We start from the raw sequence: 19,214 nt of genomic DNA, 5'->3' as shown, positions 1-19,214 counted from the left end.
CCTTTTCAGCCAAAAGGAAAGAGAGGTAGCGGTCGCCTTCTGACCTCTCCTCTTACCAGAATAGATAACAAACAAAGAAGTTGTTTGTCTGAAATCCTTAGTTGCTTGTAAATAGAACTTTAAAGCACGAACCACATCAAGATTGTGTAACAGACGTTCCTTCTTCGACGAAGGATTAGGACACAGAGAAGGAACAACAATTTCCTGGTTAATATTCTTATTAGACACAACCTTAGGAAGAAAACTGGCTTTGGTACGCAAAACTACCTTATCTGCATGAAACACCAGGTAAGGTGAATCACACTGTAAAGCAGATAACTCTGAAACTCTTCGAGCAGACGAGATAGCTACCAAAAACAAAACTTTCCAAGATAAAAGCTTAATATCTATGGAATGTAAAGGTTCAAACGGAACCCCTTGCAGAACTGAAAGAACTAAATTCAGACTCCATGGCGGAGCTACAGGTCTATAAACAGGCTTGATTCTGACTAAAGCATGACTAAACGTTTGAACGTCTGGTATCCTCTGCCAGACGTTTGTGAAAAAGAATAGACAAAGTAGATATTTGTCCCCGTCTTGGAGAAAGTACAAAATCCTGGGAATCCTAACCTTACTCCATGAGTAACCCTTGGATTCGCACCAAAAAAGATATTTTCGCCAAATCTTATGGTAGATTTTCCTGGTGACAGGCTTTCTAGCCTGAATCAGGGTATCAATAACCGACTCAGAGAAACCACGCATTGATAGAATTAGGCGTTCAATCTCCAAGCAGTCAGACGCAGATAAATTAGATTTGGATGTTTGAAAAGACCTTGTATTAGAAGGTCCTGCCTTATTGGTAGTGTCCATGGTGGCACAGATGACATGTCCACTAGGTCTGCATACCAGGTCCTGCGTGGCCACGCAGGCGCTATTAGAATCACCGAAGCCCTCTCCTGCTTGATCCTGGCAACCAGACGAGGGAGGAGAGGAAACGGTGGAATAACATAGGCCAGATTGAAGGAGCAAGGCGCTGCTAGAGCATCTATCAGCACCGCCTGGGGATCCCGGGACCTGGACCCGTAAAGAGGAAGTTTGGTGTTCTGACGGGACGCCATCAGATCTATTCTGGAGTGCCCCATAGCTGAGTCAGCTGGGCATATCCCTCTGGGTGGAGTTCCCACTCCCCTGGGTGAAAAGTCTGACGACTTAGAAAATCCGCCTCCCAGTTGTCTACTCCTGGGATGTGAATTGCTGAGAGATGGCAAGAGTGATCCTCCGCCCATCTGATTATTTTGGTTACTTCCATCATTGCTAGGGAACTCCTTGTTCTGCCTTGATGATTGACGTAAGCTACAGTCGTGATGTTGTCTGACTGAAATCTGATGAATTTGGCCGCAGCTAGCTGAGGCCATGCCTGAAGCGCGTTGAATATCGCCCTCAGTTCCAGAATGTTTATCGGGAGAAGAGCTTCTTCCCGAGACCATAAGCCCTGAGCTTTCAGGGAGTCCCAGACTGCGCCCCAGCCCAACAGACCGGCGTCGGTCGTTACGATGATCCACTCTGGTCTGCGGAAACACATTCCCTGAGACAGGTGATCCTGAGACAACCACCAGAGAAGAGAATCTCTGGTCCCCTGGTCCAACTGTATTTGAGGAGACAAATCTGCATAATCCCCATTCCACTGTCTGAGCATGCATAGTTGCAGTGGTCTGAGGTGTATCCGAGCAAAAGGGACTATGTCCATTGCCGCTACCATTAGTCCGATTGTCTCCATGCACTGAGCTACAGATGGCCGAGGAATGGAATGAAGAGCTCAGCAAGTAGTGAAGAGTTTTAACTTTCTGACCTCCGTCAGAAATATTTTCATTTCCACAGAGTCTATTAGGGTTCCTAGGAAGGAAACTCTTTTTGATGTTCACCTTCCACCCGTGAGACCTCAGAAAGGCCAATACAATTTCCGTGTGAGACTTGGCTCTTTGGAAAGTCGACGCCTGAATTAAGATGTCGTCTAGATAAGTCGAAACTGCTATGCCCCGCGGTCTTAGAACCGCCAGGAGGGACCCTAGCACCTTTGTGAAAATTCTGGGAGCAGTGGCCAACCCGAAAGGAAGAGCCACAAACTGATAATGCTTGTCCAGAAAGGCAAACCTGAGAAACTGGTGATGATCTTTGTGGATAGGAATGTGTAGATACGCATCCTTTAGATCCACGGTAGTCATATATTGACCCTCCTGGATCATTGGTAAGATTGTCCGAATGGTCTCCATCTTGAATGATGGGACTCTGAGGAATTTGTTTAGAATTTTGAGATCCAGGATTGGTCTGAAAGTTCATTCTTTCTTGGGAACCACAAACAGGTTTGAGTAAAACCCCTGCACTTGTTCCGCAATTGGAACTGGGTGGATCACTCCCATTGTATGTAGGTCTTCTACACAGCGTAAGAACGCCTCTTTCTTTGTCATGTCTGTAGACAGACGAGAAATGTGGAACCTTCCCCTTGGAGGGGAGTCCTTGAATTCTAGAATATATCCCTGGGATACAATCTCTAAGGCCCAGGGATCGTATATGTCTCTTGCCCAGGCCTGAGCGAAGAGAGAGAGTCTGCCCACTACTAGATCCGGTCCCGAATCTGGGGCTACCCCATCATGCTGTCATGGAGGCAGCTGCAGGCTTCTTGGCCTGTTTACCCTTGTTCCAGCCCTGGTAAGGCTTCCAGGCTGCCCTGGGTTGTGAAGTGTTACCCTCTTGCTTTGCAGCAGGGGAGGATGAAGCGAGACCGCTCCTGAAATTCCGAAAGGAACGAAAATTATTTTGTTTGTTCTTCGTCTTGAAGGACTAGTCCTGGGGGAGAGCATGGCCTTTTCCCCCAGTGATTTCTGAAATAATCTCTTTCAATTCAGGCCCAAAAAGGGTCTTTCCTTTGAAAGGGATGGTCAATAGTTTGGATTTTGATGACACATCGGCCGACCAGGACTTTAGCCATAGTGCCCTACGCGCTAAAATAGCGAAACCTGAATTTTTTGCCGCTAACTTAGCTAGTTGGAAAGCGGCATCTGTGATAAAAGAATTAGCGAGCTTAAGAGCCTTAATTCTGTCCATAATGTCCTCATATGAGGTCTCCGTCTGGAGCGCATCTTCCAGCGCCTCAAACCAGAAAGCAGCTGCAGTGGTTACAGGAACAATGCACGCAATAGGTTGGAGAAGAAAACCTTGTTGAACAAAAATTTTCTTAAGTAAACCCTCTAATTTAGCAATAAGCGGAGGTGTTCTAGTTTAAATTTAAAAGCCAACGTATCTGAGTCTGTCTGAGGAGCAACCTTTCCCGAATCAGAAATTTCTCCCACAGACAGCACATCCCTCGCCCCCATTTCAGAGCGTTGTGAATGTGTATATCGGATACGGCTACTAAAGGGTCAGGATGCTCATTATCTGTTCTTAAAACAGAGCTATCACGCTTTGCAGGTAACACGGGCAGTTTAGATAAGAACACTGAAAGGGTATTATTCATAACTGCCGCCAAGTCTTGCAAGGTAAAAGAGTTAGACGCACTAGAGGTGCTAGGCGTCGCTTGAGCGGGCATAACTTGTTGTGACACTTGGGGAGAGGTTGACGGGCTAAACTCGTTACCTTCTGTCTGAGAATCATCTTGGGCCACATTTTTAAGTGCAACAATATGTTCTTTAAAGTGTATAGACATATCAGTACAAGTGGGACACATTCTGAGAGGGGGTTCCACCATGGCTTCTAAACACATTGAACAAGGACTTTCCTTGGTGTCAGACATGTTTAACAGACTAGTAGTAATATAAACAGGCTTGGAAATAACTTTAATCAAGTAAAAGCACACTTTTTGCAAAACAGTGAAAAAATGCAGCAAACTTTTCGAAATGTTTACAGTATGTACCTAAAGCATTAGTAAGATTGCACCACTAGCAATTGAAACGATTAACCCCTTAATGCCCAAACCGGATCGACAGTAGTAAAAAAAAACGGTTAAAGAAATTTCAGCACCTTTCCACAGCTCTGCTGTGGCCCTACCTTCCCTTATGAACCAGATTTGTGGGGAAAAAGCTTCTTATAGGCCCTCAAACTGCAGCAGGACCCTCCATGTGAAACAGCCTGAACTTCTAGTCAAAATAACTGCGCATCTGAGGCGCAAAATTAGGCCCCTCCCACCTCACTCCGGTGCTTGTGAGGCCTAAAGAAACACTCCCAAGTGTTTTAGTAATAGCCATGTGGGTAATAACCCCTGAAAGAAACCCAAAGGAGCCTTCAAAGTGTCTCAAAAAACGATATTTTCAATAAAAAACGTTTGCCCTGAAGTAGTGTCAACCAGCATAAACTAGCCCTGTTATGTAAGCTTGAAATTCCATACTTAGTCTCTGAATACAGCTTACCCTCCCTCATGGGGATATTAACAGTCTTTTCTAGCATTATCACAGTCTTGTCTAGAAATAAATGACTGAACATACCTCATTGCAGCCTAACCTGCAAACCGTTCCCCCCAACTGAAGTTCTCTTGTACTCCTCAGTCCTGTGTGGGAACAGCAGTGGATTTTAGTTACAACATGCTAAAATCATCTTCCTCCCTGCAGAAATCTTCATCCCCTTTCTGCTAGAGAGTAAATAGTACACATCGGTACCACTTAAAATAACAAACTCTTGCTTGTAGAAAATAAAAACTACAATTCTAACACCACATTCACTTTGCCCTTCCGATTGCTTAGAGCCGGCAAAGAGATCGACTGGGGGGTGGAGCTAGAGGGGGAGCTATATGGACAGCTCTGCTGTGTGCTCTCTTTGCCACTTCCTGTTGGGAAGGAGAATATTGGGACAAAAAGGGGTTTGGTAGCACTCATTCCCTATAAGTATGGTTATAGTGTTGAAAACCATTCAACTACTGTCTGTATAAATCAGTTAAAAAAACTTTACTTTATTAATCACTATTGAAACCTTAAATAAATACTACAATATCTCCCCTAACAAATCGCTTGTGTGAGATAGACTGCAACAACCAGAGATAGAATACAGCTCTAACCACCCCCCTGTATTCCTGGCCGGTAACAGGATACGCCAGCTTCAGGGGACAGGGATGGCTGAGTGAACCTGTTAAATCTCAATCAGTTTATATATATGCGTAGGAGCGATATAATATTCTATATTTAAAAACAAAAAGCCAAACTGGTAGCTGTTAGGCTAAAATTAGCACACAAACGCGTTTCGGCCGAGTGGCGGCCTTTCTCAATGTGTATTGTTGAAAATGACAAGCCAAGTATGGAGCTGAACACGCTTTAAAAATCCCAGTTCTGTGTCTATGTGGCCAATAGGAACGCGATTATTACGCACGCCCATCTTAAGGCCAATCACCAGTGCTGTTTTGCTCAGGCACATTTTCTTGATAGCTTACTCCGGATTGGCTGTGAATACGTTATTGATATCCAATCAGGATTCACCTATATTCCATATGTTGTTCTGCGTTGCACTGTACAACAGAATAAACTGGTAATATTGCGATTTGCTCACATCACTCATCTATATCCACTATACTCGCGTGCACTTTAAAGTAATTATCTACTTGTACCGGTATCGAGTACAAAACGGCTACAATTATTAAGACGGACTATATTAACCCGTTCTGCTCTCTGTCCGTTCTACTCAACACCATGTTATCATCCCTGTTAGTAGATTGCACTTTGGAAACAGTATATTAAGAGATTGTTATTGTGAGTTGGACATAATACTATGAACTGTAATTAAAAGCACTATTCACATGGACTCGGTGTATACTATGCCTTATACTATATACATAAATCACAAAGCTAGATTTTTGATACACTGCTCGTGTCGGACATGATTCAAATTATGGGTTTCCATCGTCCGATCTGAAAACGTGATGTACCTAATAGTATTTTGGTGTTTATCAAACAATGTTAGTATTAGCTGTGATTTGGAAACGCCACCTACGTACACATTTGTGAGAATAATGTAGTGACTTGCATAATGTATACAGTTGTTAAGATCATAGAAAGACGCTGTGTTTACTATGGTATATACACAGAGTATTTATTATGTTATAAACCTAGAACATCTTTCATGTACTTAGATCAATTCTTTTGAGACTTTAACATATTTCTCATATATTCATGTATAATGGTAAATTTAAAGTTTCAAACCAAAACATATCAGAGTGTATGTTATACTAGTTCATATGTAATTCATATCTCACAACTTTCAACATATACTGATATGATCCAAAAGTTGCATTTACTTAGGAATTCTGGGTGCACGTCTAGATAGGGATGATTTTCTGAAACTCTTACATTAGTACACTACTATTTACCAATAGGACTATCAGTGAGCTGGACTACTGTGAAGTTCCAGCCTGCCCCAATAGCACCATCTGGGTGCTTCATGTTTGTGAGTATATATATTGCCATCTGCCTATATTTCTCTTTGTTTTGGTGGTACTGGGCCATGGTGGCGCCTCTGTTTTCTTCTATTTACACTATTATTTACAGTTTCTATCGAATTTCACAGGAACACCCAAAAATTATTATTCTCATTCATGCCCTGTGGCATCACACAATTCAGATTAAATATCCATCTTGCTTCCTTTTTAAGCAGAACGTTTTCTATATCTCCTCCACGAATGCCTGGGCGTAGGCTTTCTAATCCCCAGCATCTGAATGTACTAGTTTTACCCTTATGGTGGTATAGAAAATGTCTCGCAACACTTGTTATTTGTTTTCCATTTTCAATATCTTTGGCAGCATTTCGAATATTACTAAGATGTTCAGTCATCCTCTTTCCCATTGGTCTTGTGGTCATTCCTACATATAATAAATTGCAGCTGCAGGTTAAACAGTATATCACATTAGAGGTCTTACAAGTTATATGTGGACCATCCAGAGCCATATAACTTGTAAGACCTCTAATGTGATAACAGAATTTATGTTTACCTGATAAATTACTTTCTCCAACGGTGTGTCCGGTCCACGGCGTCATCCTTACTTGTGGGATATTCTCTTCCCCAACAGGAAATGGCAAAGAGCCCAGCAAAGCTGGTCACATGATCCCTCCTAGGCTCCGCCTACCCCAGTCATTCGACCGACGTTAAGGAGGAATATTTGCATAGGAGAAACCATATGATACCGTGGTGACTGTAGTTAAAGAAAATAAAATATCAGACCTGATTAAAAAACCAGGGCGGGCCGTGGACCGGACACACCGTTGGAGAAAGTAATTTATCAGGTAAACATAAATTCTGTTTTCTCCAACATAGGTGTGTCCGGTCCACGGCGTCATCCTTACTTGTGGGAACCAATACCAAAGCTTTAGGACACGGATGAAGGGAGGGAGCAAATCAGGTCACCTAAATGGAAGGCACCACGGCTTGCAAAACCTTCTCCCAAAAATAGCCTCAGAAGAAGCAAAAGTATCAAACTCTAAGCCATCTCCGTGGAGATGTTGCCTGTACAACGGCAAAGAGAATGACTGGGGTAGGCGGAGCCTAGGAGGGATCATGTGACCAGCTTTGCTGGGCTCTTTGCCATTTCCTGTTGGGGAAGAGAATATCCCACAAGTAAGGATGACGCCGTGGACCGGACACACCTATGTTGGAGAAATACTGTTTAACCTGCAGCTGCAATTTATTATATGTAGGAATGACCACAAGACCAATGGGAAAGAGGATGACTGAACATCTTAGTAATATTCGAAATGCTGCCAAAGATATTGAAAATGGAAAACAAATAACAAGTGTTGCGAGACATTTTCTATACCACCATAAGGGTAAAACTAGTACATTCAGATGCTGGGGATTAGAAAGCCTACGCCCAGGCATTCATGGAGGAGATATAGAAAAAGTTCTGCTTAAAAAGGAAGCAAGATGGATATTTAATCTGAATTGTGTGATGCCACAGGGCATGAATGAGAATAATAATTTTTGGGTGTTCCTGTGAAATTCGATAGAAACTGTAAATAATAGTGTAAATAGTAGTGTACTAATGTAAGAGTTTCAGAAAATCATCCCTATCTAGACGTGCACCCAGAATTCCTAAGTAAATGCAACTTTTGGATCATATCAGTATATGTTGAAAGTTGTGAGATATGAATTACATATGAACTAGTATAACATGCACTATGATATGTTTTGGTTTGAAACTTTAAATTAACCATAATACATGAATATATGAGAAATATGTTAAAGTCTCAAAAGAATTGATCTAAGTACATGAAAGATGTTCTAGGTTTATAACATAATAAATACTCTGTGTATATAACATAGTAAACACAGCGTCTTTCTATGATCTTAACAACTGTATACATTATGCAAGTCACTACATTATTCTCACAAATGTGTACGTAGGTGGCGTTTCCAAATCACAGCTAATACTAACATTGTTTGATAAACACCAAAATACTATTAGGTACATCACGTTTTCAGATCGGACGATGGAAACCCATAATTTGAATCATGTCCGACACAAGCAGTGTATCAAAAATCTAGCTTTGTGATTTATGTATATAGTATAAGGCATAGTATACATCGAGTCCATGTGAATAGTGCTTTTAATTACAGTTCATAGTATTATGTCCAACTCACAATAACGATCTCTTAATATACTGTTTCCAAAGTGCAATCTACTAACAGGGATGATAACATGGTGTTGAGTAGAACGGACAGAGAGCAGAACAGGTTAATATAGTCTGTCTTAAATAATTGTAGCCGTTTTGTACTTGATACCGGTACAAGTAGATAATTACTTTAAAGTGCACGCGAGTATAGTGGATATAGATGAGTGATGTGAGCAAATCGCAATATTACCAGTTTATTCTGTAGTACAGTGCAACGCAGAACAACATATGGAATATAGGTGAATCCTGATTGGATATCGATAACGTATTCACAGCCAATCCGGAGTAAGCTATCAAGGAAATGTGCCTGAGCAAAACAGCACTGGTGATTGGCCTTAAGAAGGGCGTGCGTAATAATTACGTTCCTATTGGCCACATAGACACAGAACTGGGATATTTAAAGCGTGTTCAGCTCCACACTCGGCTTGTCATTTTCAACAATACACATTGAGAAAGGCCGCCACTCGGCCGAAACGCGTTTGTGTGCTAATTTTAGCCTAACAGCTACCAGTTTGGCTTTTTTTTTTTAATTAAAGAATATTATATCGCTCCTACGCATATATATAAACTGCATGAGATTTAACAGGTTCACTCAGCCATCCCTGTCCCCTGAAGCTGGCGCATCCTGTTACCGGCCAGGAATACAGGGGGGTGGTTAGAGCTGTATTCTATCTCTGGTTGTTGCAATCTATCTCACACAAGCGATTTGTTAGGGGCGATATTGTAGTATTTATTTAAGGTTTCAATAGTGATTAATAAAGTAAAGTTTTTTTAACTGATTTATACAGACAGTAGTTGAATGGTTTTCAACACTATAACCATACTTATAGGGAATGAGTGCTACCAAACCCCTTCTTGTCCCAATTCCCTTTTCCTTACTTTTTATCTAATTATTTAAGGGTCAGCACCAGGGATTATTATATTCCTTTTTCCCTATTATTACAGTCACAGTGCCAATCAGTTCCTTTCTCCATAAGGGAAGGAGAATATCCCAAAAGTAAAGGATGAATACGTGGACTGGATACACTTTACAAGAGAAATAAGTATAACAATTGGAGACTGAGGCCAAATGAGATAAGCAATTAAATCATTATTTTTTTTGTTTTAAAGTATATTTGCCTGCAGTGCATTTGTATCATGTAATGTGTACTTTAGTTTTAAGTTTAATTAATAATTTTAAGGTTTTTCATAATTAAGGTTTAAATATGCGAATATTCAGAATGCATAGTTAATTGATGCATTTTCTTTCTAAAAAACAAATGACAGATATCTCCATTGTGATTATTTTTGGGAGGCCACATGCAAGAAAATTTCCATGTAAACTGTCTGAAGTCTAATCTTGCAGGAAGAAAACCAATGACGGCTTCTCACCTTTCCTTCCAGCTTTCCCCAATAACACAAATGATAGATTGTTGTTTTATAGGTGTCATCAGGACTGATCCAACTAAGAATCTATGATGATGGAGCTGGACAAATAAAATATGTATAAAATATATCACAATGGAGATGTAAAATGGGGCATTAGGCCAAAATAATATATGGCATAAAGGGGTAAATAATCATATAGGGCAAGCAACATAAGTTCAAGTAAGGGGGCGAGTGGGATGATGCAATAATAGAGACACATCCCAACTTGAAGTTGATAGCTGTGAATGTGGTTTCTACTGCAGATGGAGTGTTGTAGTGTGAAGTAAATATATGTCTGGTTTTAATCTCTTTTCATTCCTTCGAGGGTCCTGGAAAAAAAAACTAAGTGGTTCAAAGTGAGGTGATTGGTAAAGCAAAAGCAAGGACCAGATGCCAAAAGCAAGGATCAGATGCCAAAAGCAAGGACCAGATGCCAAAAGCAAGGACCAGATGCCAAAAGATGACAGCAAAGAACTTCAGTGAACCATTATAACCTTTGTTTTACAGGCACAATTCACACTTTATTAATAAAGATTTTACTACACGCATACCCATCTAGTGTACCCAAACTCACGCACTCGTACAGGAACTCATTTTAAGACTATTTTATTAATGTTGCTAATGGGGTTTAGCATAGGACTTTCTGTCTATGTATAATATTGAGCGCATTTTTTAATGAATTGTATAAAGTTAGACTAGGAATTGACAATCCTAGGAAAGTACAGAAGAGCTTGTATCACCAAAGGAATAATATTCCTAAGGTATGGTGGGAGAATTATCCCTGTAAGGTTTTCACTCCCACTGTGTTTTTCTGTACTAGTGGGTGTAACTAGAAAACGGGGCAAATAGGAGAAGAAAAAGTGAGGGAATGTGGTTACATAGCTCACAGATGTTATCCCTGGCATATTCAGATAGCTGGTTTTATAATCCCTTCCCCCCAGATACACCTTGTCTGAGCTAGGTGTTTAATTAAAGACACTCCCATTAGCCTTGACTGGCATGTAATAGGCCAAACCCCTTTGAATTGAGAATAAAATTGGGAAACACTTTCTTTCTTGCTCTCTATCTTATCTTGTTGAAAAGATGGATGATGGACACATTAGAGAACCTGGCTATGTATTTCTGGGATAAAATGATGTGATTATTTTAGCAGTGTTGCACAAATCGGGGTTGTGGTAGTTGCCCTGTAATAATTATTTGGACTGTTTTGCTGTAGAATATATGTGTATATATATCTGTAAATATATTTCTCTAATTAGTAACATATATTGATTCCTAATAAATTATTTGGAAACAATAGAGACCCTTTTATAGTGTTTATTTCACAACTTATTTGTATTGGTTTAGTGGTTTTACCATAGAATTAGATTTAGTACTAAATAAGAATTATATTTAGTATAAATTAAAAATCCATTAAACAAATTAATAACCACAGGCCCTATTAACAATTGCTTAGAGGGGGTATTGTTACACTGCAGACAGCTGCCAGTACTTAAGATGGCGGAGAGCATTTGAGAGGGAGGGTAAGAGAGCTGCTTCTGAGAGATCAGGGAGGTGGGAAGATTGAGGAGGGATCCCTACAATAAAAAATAAATGCCACAAAACTGCATACTGGCAGACTGTGTGCCAGTACGTAAGATGGTGGTGATCTGTGGGGGGCTGAGGGAGGGAAGATCAAGTAATAATTAGGTGGAGGGAGGTGTCAGCTACACTACAGCTAAAATTAACCTTACAAGCTACCTGATTAACTGCCATGAAAATTAGAAGTGTGGTGCGCAGCTGCAATTAGTGGCCTTGAAATTACTGAAAAAGCAATTGAAAAGCCATGCATGCTGCTATTTTTGTACAAAGGGGATCCCAGAGAAGCTTTTACCACCATTTGTGTTATAACTGCACAAGCGGTATCTAAATAATTTCAGTTAGAAACCCAAAGTTTTTAAAAAAGTTAGATATTTTTATAATATGATCAAAATTGGTGGCAAAACAGTGGCATGAAATATACCAAAATGGGCCAAGATCAATACCTTGGGTTGTGTACTAAAATATATATATAGTTTTTATAGGTAAATAAAATAAAACAAGGCTCTATTTATGTTTAAATGGATGGATAGCAAAAATGCTAAAAATCCTCCGGTTCTTTGGGCAAGTTTTTCCTCTAAAAGTCCTGAAGGAGTTAACGGCAGCAGATCAGCCTTTTTCAATGTTGACGGAATCACAATTAGCCATTTCATTATTGGTTATGTGAAAAAACATAATTTATGTAAGAACTTACCTGATAAATTCATTTCTTTCATATTAGCAAGAGTCCATGAGCTAGTGACGTATGGGATATACATTCCTACCAGGAGGGGCAAAGTTTCCCAAACCTCAAAATGCCTATAAATACACCCCTCACCACACCCACAATTCAGTTTAACGAATAGCCAAGAAGTGGGGTGATAAAAAAGTGCGAAAGCATATAAAATAAGGAATTGGAATAATTGTGCTTTATACAAAATCATAACCACCACAAAAAAAGGGCGGGCCTCATGGACTCTTGCTAATATGAAAGAAATGAATTTATCAGGTAAGTTCTTACATAAATTATGTTTTCTTTCATGTAATTAGCAAGAGTCCATGAGCTAGTGACGTATGGGATAATGACTACCCAAGATGTGGATCTTTCCACACAAGAGTCACTAGAGAGGGAGGGATAAAATAAAGACAGCCAATTCCTGCTGAAAATAATCCACACCCAAAATAAAGTTTAACGAAAAACATAAGCAGAAGATTCAAACTGAAACCGCTGCCTGAAGTACTTTTCTACCAAAAACTGCTTCAGAAGAAGAAAATACATCAAAATGGTAGAATTTAGTAAAAGTATGCAAAGAGGACCAAGTTGCTGCTTTGCAGATCTGGTCAACCGAAGCTTCATTCCTAAACGCCCAGGAAGTAGAAACTGACCTAGTAGAATGAGCTGTAATTCTCTGAGGCGGAGTTTTACCCGACTCAACATAGGCAAGATGAATTAAAGATTTCAACCAAGATGCCAAAGAAATGGCAGAAGCTTTCTGGCCTTTTCTAGAACCGGAAAAGATAACAAATAGACTAGAAGTCTTACGAAAAGATTTCGTAGCTTCAACATAATATTTCAAAGCTCTAACAACATCCAAAGAATGCAACGATTTCTCCTTAGAATTCTTAGGATTAGGACATAATGAAGGAACCACAATTTCTCTACTAATGTTGTTGGAATTCACAACTTTAGGTAAAAATTCAAAAGAAGTTCGCAACACCGCCTTATCCTGATGAAAAATCAGAAAAGGAGACTCACAAGAAAGAGCAGATAATTCAGAAACTCTTCTGGCAGAAGAGATGGCCAAAAGGAACAAAACTTTCCAAGAAAGTAATTTAATGTCCAATGAATGCATAGGTTCAAACGGAGGAGCTTGAAGAGCTCCCAGAACCAAATTCAAACTCCAAGGAGGAGAAATTGACTTAATGACAGGTTTTATACGAACCAAAGCTTGTACAAAACAATGAATATCAGGAAGAATAGCAATCTTTCTGTGAAAAAGAACAGAAAGAGCAGAGATTTGTCCTTTCAAAGAACTTGCGGACAAACCCTTATCTAAACCATCCTGAAGGAACTGTAAAATTCTCGGTATTCTAAAAGAATGCCAGGAAAAATGATGAGAAAGACACCAAGAAATATAAGTCTTCCAGACTCTATAATATATCTCTCGAGATACAGATTTACGAGCCTGTAACATAGTATTAATCACAGAGTCAGAGAAACCTCTTTGACCAAGAATCAAGCGTTCAATCTCCATACCTTTAAATTTAAGGATTTCAGATCCTGATGGAAAAAAGGACCTTGTGACAGAAGGTCTGGTCTTAACGGAAGAGTCCACGGTTGGCAAGAGGCCATCCGGACAAGATCCGCATACCAAAACCTGTGAGGCCATGCCTGAGCTACCAGCAGAACAAACGAGCATTCCTTCAGAATCTTGGAGATTACTCTTGGAAGAAGAACTAGAGGCGGAAAGATATAGGCAGGATGATACTTCCAAGGAAGTGATAATGCATCCACTGCCTCCGCCTGAGGATCCCGGGATCTGGACAGATACCTGGGAAGTTTCTTGTTTAGATGGGACGCCATCAGATCTATTTCTGGAAGTTCCCACATTTGAACAATCTGAAGAAATACCTCTGGGTGAAGAGACCATTCGCCCGGATGCAACGTTTGGCGACTGAGATAATCCCCTTCCCAATTGTCTACACCTGGGATATGAACCGCAGAGATTAGACAGGAGCTGGATTCCGCCCAAACCAAAATTCGAGATACTTCTTTCATAGCCAGAGGACTGTGAGTCCCTCCTTGATGATTGATGTATGCCACAGTTGTGACATTGTCTGTCTGAAAACAAATGAACGATTCTCTCTTCAGAAGAGGCCAAAACTGAAGAGCTCTGAAAATTGCACGGAGTTCCAAAATATTGATCGGTAATCTCACCTCCTGAGATTCCCAAACTCCTTGTGCCGTCAGAGATCCCCACACAGCTCCCCAACCTGTGAGACTTGCATCTGTTGAAATTACAGTCCAGGTCGGAAGCACAAAAGAAGCCCCCTGAATTAAACGATGGTGATCTGTCCACCATGTTAGAGAGTGTCGAACAATCGGTTTTAAAGATATTAATTGAGATATCTTCGTGTAATCCTTGCACCATTGCTTCAGCATACAGAGCTGAAGAGGTCGCATGTGAAAACGAGCAAAGGGGATCGCGTCCGATGCAGCAGTCATAAGACCTAGAATTTCCATGCATAAGGCTACCGAAGGGAATGATTGTGACTGAAGGTTTCGACAAGCTGTAATCAACTTTAGACGTCTCTTGTCTGTTAAAGACAGAGTCATGGACACTGAATCCATCTGGAAACCCAGAAAGGTTACCCTTGTCTGAGGAATCAAAGAACTTTTTGGTAAATTGATCCTCCAACCATGATCTTGAAGAAACAACACAAGTCGATTCGTATGAGATTCTGCTAAATGTAAAGACTGAGCAAGTACCAAGATATCGTCCAAATAAGGAAATACCACAATACCCTGTTCTCTGATTACAGACAGCAGGGCACCGAGAACCTTTGTAAAAATTCTTGGAGCTGTAGCTAGGCCAAACGGCAGAGCCACAAACTGGTAATGCTTGTCCAGAAACGAGAATCTCAGGAACTGATAATGATCTGGATGAATCGGAATATGCAGATATGCATCCTGTAAATCTATTGTGGACATATAATTCCCTTGCTGAACAAAAGGTAAGATAGTCCTTACAGTTACCATCTTGAACGTTGGTATCCTTACATAACGATTCAATATTTTTAGATCCAGAACTGGTCTGAAAGAATTCTCCTTCTTTGGTATAATGAAGAGATTTGAATAAAACCCCATCCCCTGTTCCGGAACTGGAACTGGCATAATTACTCCAGTCAACTCTAGATCTGAAACACATTTCAGAAATGCTTGAGCTTTTACTGGATTTACTGGGACACGGGAAAGAAAAAATCTCTTTGCAGGAGGTCTCAACTTGATACCAATTCTGTACCCTTCTGAAACAATGCTCTGAATCCAAAGATTGTGAACAGAATTGATCCAAATTTCCTTGAAAAAACGTAACCTGCCCCCTACCAGCTGAGCTGGAATGAGGGCCGCACCTTCATGTGGACTTAGAAGCAGGCTTTGCCTTTCTAGCTGGCTTGGATTTATTCCAGACTGGAGATGGTCTCCAAACTGAAACTGCTCCTGAGGATGAAGGATCAGGCTTTTGTTCTTTGTTGAAACGAAAGGAACGAAAACGATTATTAGCCCTGTTTTTACCTTTAGATTTTTTATCCTGTGGTAAAAAAGTTCCTTTCCCACCAGTAACAGTTGAAATAATGGAATCCAACTGAGAACCAAATAATTTGTTACCCTGGAAAGAAATGGAAAGTAAAGTTGATTTAGAAGCCATATCAGCATTCCAAGTTTTAAGCCATAAAGCTCTTCTAGCTAAAATAGCTAGAGACATAAACCTGACATCAACTCTGATAATATCAAAAATGGCATCACAGATAAAATTATTAGCATGCTGAAGAAGAATAATAATATCATGAGAATCACGATGTGTTACTTGTTGCGCTAAAGTTTCCAACCAAAAAGTTGAAGCTGCAGCAACATCAGCCAAAGATATAGCAGGTCTAAGAAGATTACCTGAACACAGATAAGCTTTTCTTAGAAAGGACTCAATTTTCCTATCTAGAGGATCCTTAAACGAAGTACCATCTGACGAAGGAATAGTAGTACGTTTAGCAAGGGTAGAAATAGCCCCATCAACTTTAGGGATCTTGTCCCAAAATTCTAATCTGTCAGACGGCACAGGATATAATTGCTTAAAACGTTTAGAAGGAGTAAATGAATTACCCAAATTATCCCATTCTTTGGAAATTACTGCAGAAATAGCATTAGGAACAGGAAAAAACTTCTGGAATAACCACAGGAGCTTTAAATACCTTATCTAAACGTTTAGAATTAGTATCAAGAGGACCAGAATCCTCTATTTCTAAAGCAATTAGTACTTCTTTAAGTAAAGAACGAATAAATTCCATTTTAAATAAATATGAAGATTTATCAGCATCAACCTCTGAGACAGAATCCTCTGAACCAGAGGAATCATCAGAATCAGAATGATGATGTTCATTTAAAAATTCATCTGTAGGGAGAGAAGTTTTAAAAGATTTTTTACGTTTACTAGAAGGAGAAATAACAGACATAGCCTTCTTTATGGATTCAGAAACAAAATCTCTTATATTATCAGGAACATTCTGCACCTTAGATGTTGAAGGAACTGCAACAGGCAATGGTACTTTACTAAAGGAAATATTATCTGCTTTAACAAGTTTGTCATGACAATCAATACAAACAACAGCTGGAGGAATAGCTACCAAAAGTTTACAGCAGATACACTTAGCTTTGGTAGATTCAGCACTTGACAGCGATTTTCCTGTAGTATCTTCTGACTCAGATGCAACGTGAGACATCTTGCAATATGTAAGAGAAAAAACAACATATATATAAAGCAAAATTGATCAAATTCCTTAAATGACAGTTTCAGGAATGGGAAAAAAATGCCAAAGAACAAGCTTCTAGCAACCAGAAGCAATAAAAAATGAGACTTAAATAATGTGGAGACAAAAGTGACGCCCATATTTTTTCGCGCCAAATAAGACGCCCACATTATTTGGCGCCTAAATGCTTTTTGGCGCCAAAAATGACGCCACATCCGGAACGCCGACATTTTTGGCGCAAAATAACGTCAAAAAATGACGCAACTTCCGGCGACACGTATGACGCCGGAAACGGAAATAGAATTTTTGCGCCAAAAAAGTCCGCGCCAAGAATGACGCAATAAAATGAAGCATTTTCAGCCCCCGTGAGCCTAACAGCCCACAGGGAAAAAGTCAAATTTTAAGGTAAGAAAAATGTTAAATTAAAATGCATTATCCCAAATATGAAACTGACTGTCTTGAAAATAAGGAAAGTTGAACATTCTGAGTCAAGGCAAATAAATGTTTGAATACATATATTTAGAACTTTATAAACAAAGTGCCCAACCATAGCTAGGAGTGTCACAGAAAATAAGACTTACTTACCCCAGGACACTCATCTACATATAGCAGATAGCCAAACCAGTACTGAAACGAGAATCAGCAGAGGTAATGGTATATATAAGAGTATATCATCGATCTGAAAAGGGAGGTAAGAGATGAATCTCTACGACCGATAACAGAGAACCTATGAAATAGACCCCTTAGAAGGAGATCACTGCATTCAAATAGGCAATACTCTCCTCACATCCCTCTGACATTCACTGCACGCTGAGAGGAAAACCGGGCTCCAACTTGCTGCGGAGCGCATATCAACGTAGAATCTAGCACAAACTTACTTCACCACCTCCATCGGAGGCAAAGTTTGTAAAACTGAATTGTGGGTGTGGTGAGGGGTGTATTTATAGGCATTTTGAGGTTTGGGAAACTTTGCCCCTCCTGGTAGGAATGTATATCCCATACGTCACTAGCTCATGGACTCTTGCTAATTACATGAAAGAAATGGTCCTATGCTTAACATATGCCAGTCCTGTTTTCCTGACCACCAACCAAATTCTAGCTACTTAATGACACATTTGCGGGGCCATTTTTTTACTTATATAATAATAATTAAAAAAAAAAAGGACTTGATAAATCCAGCCAACATCCAGAAATCCTCTGCCCAACACAAGGGAAGATTGTTATAAATCCCTATATAAATTGGAATACATCAGAAGTATTGGAGAATACACATTTGCTTGCAATATCAAATTTCCTTTTAAGTGTATTCCATATTGTATCATAGAATAACCTATCAATGTGTGAGGAACTAAACTATTTAAATGCATAACTCTACTAATGGTTAAAGTAGGCAACATAAAAAAGTGGAAAAATAGTAAAAAAAAATAAACTTACCTTTGAAGAGCAAGCAGTGCACTTGTCAAATGCAAGGCTTACTGGTAATACATTATCAAACCTTGATAAAAATCCCCGAATCTGAAATAAAAAGGAAAAACACATGTAAACACAATGACAAACATGGAAATGAATATAAAACCATGTTTACAAAGAGAAAAACTGATCAAATCAGAAAATAATGTAGTCATACATTACCACCAATATTAAAACCTGCAGAAATTCAATTAATTTATTATACAGAAAAGATAAAGCTTAAAAAATGTCAGCTATTGTAATTAAGTATCTCTTTAACAAAGAATGCCATGGGAACAAAGCAAATTTGAAGTAAATTGGAAACTTCTTAAAAATTGCATGCTCTGTCTGAATCATAAAATAAATGTATGGGTTTTGTATCCCTTTAATAATGTTGTTCATTCATGTGATGCTTGGCACCTCCAGTTAGTTTATATTAACCCCTTCTAGGATACATCTATCTTTGGTCACATTTGTCTGTGCCTTGGATCAGGAATATTTCAATTTGCTTCCTGGATTTCCCAGTGTAGTATGGCTCTTAGTGAATACAGACTCTTCCTGGAACTAATACTCCTATCCTCATGCTTACTGATTCTAAGAATCTCAAAAAACTGAAGACTGCCCATTAGCTGAATGCCTGCTGGGTACTTTTTTTTTTGGTT

At 39.6% G+C, this 19,214-nt stretch overlaps 1 protein-coding gene across 2 annotated transcripts in view; it reads right to left on the bottom strand.

Annotated features, from left to right (window-relative positions):
- The window catches only part of ATG7 (autophagy related 7), a 582,165-nt gene that overhangs the window by 172,400 nt on the left and 390,551 nt on the right, over positions 1–19,214 (bottom strand). For both annotated transcript variants that reach the window (XM_053721092.1, XM_053721093.1), the window contains one exon: positions 18,538–18,618. In XM_053721092.1, coding sequence (XP_053577067.1) covers positions 18,538–18,618 — 81 coding nt within the window. The remainder of the gene's footprint in view (positions 1–18,537; positions 18,619–19,214) is intronic.

Source organism: Bombina bombina, chromosome 7, assembly GCF_027579735.1.
Source record: "Bombina bombina isolate aBomBom1 chromosome 7, aBomBom1.pri, whole genome shotgun sequence".
In the NCBI taxonomy this organism is placed as follows: domain Eukaryota; kingdom Metazoa; phylum Chordata; class Amphibia; order Anura; family Bombinatoridae; genus Bombina; species Bombina bombina.
Note: the sequence above shows the minus strand (reverse complement) of the source record. Positions and strands in the feature narration are given on the sequence as shown.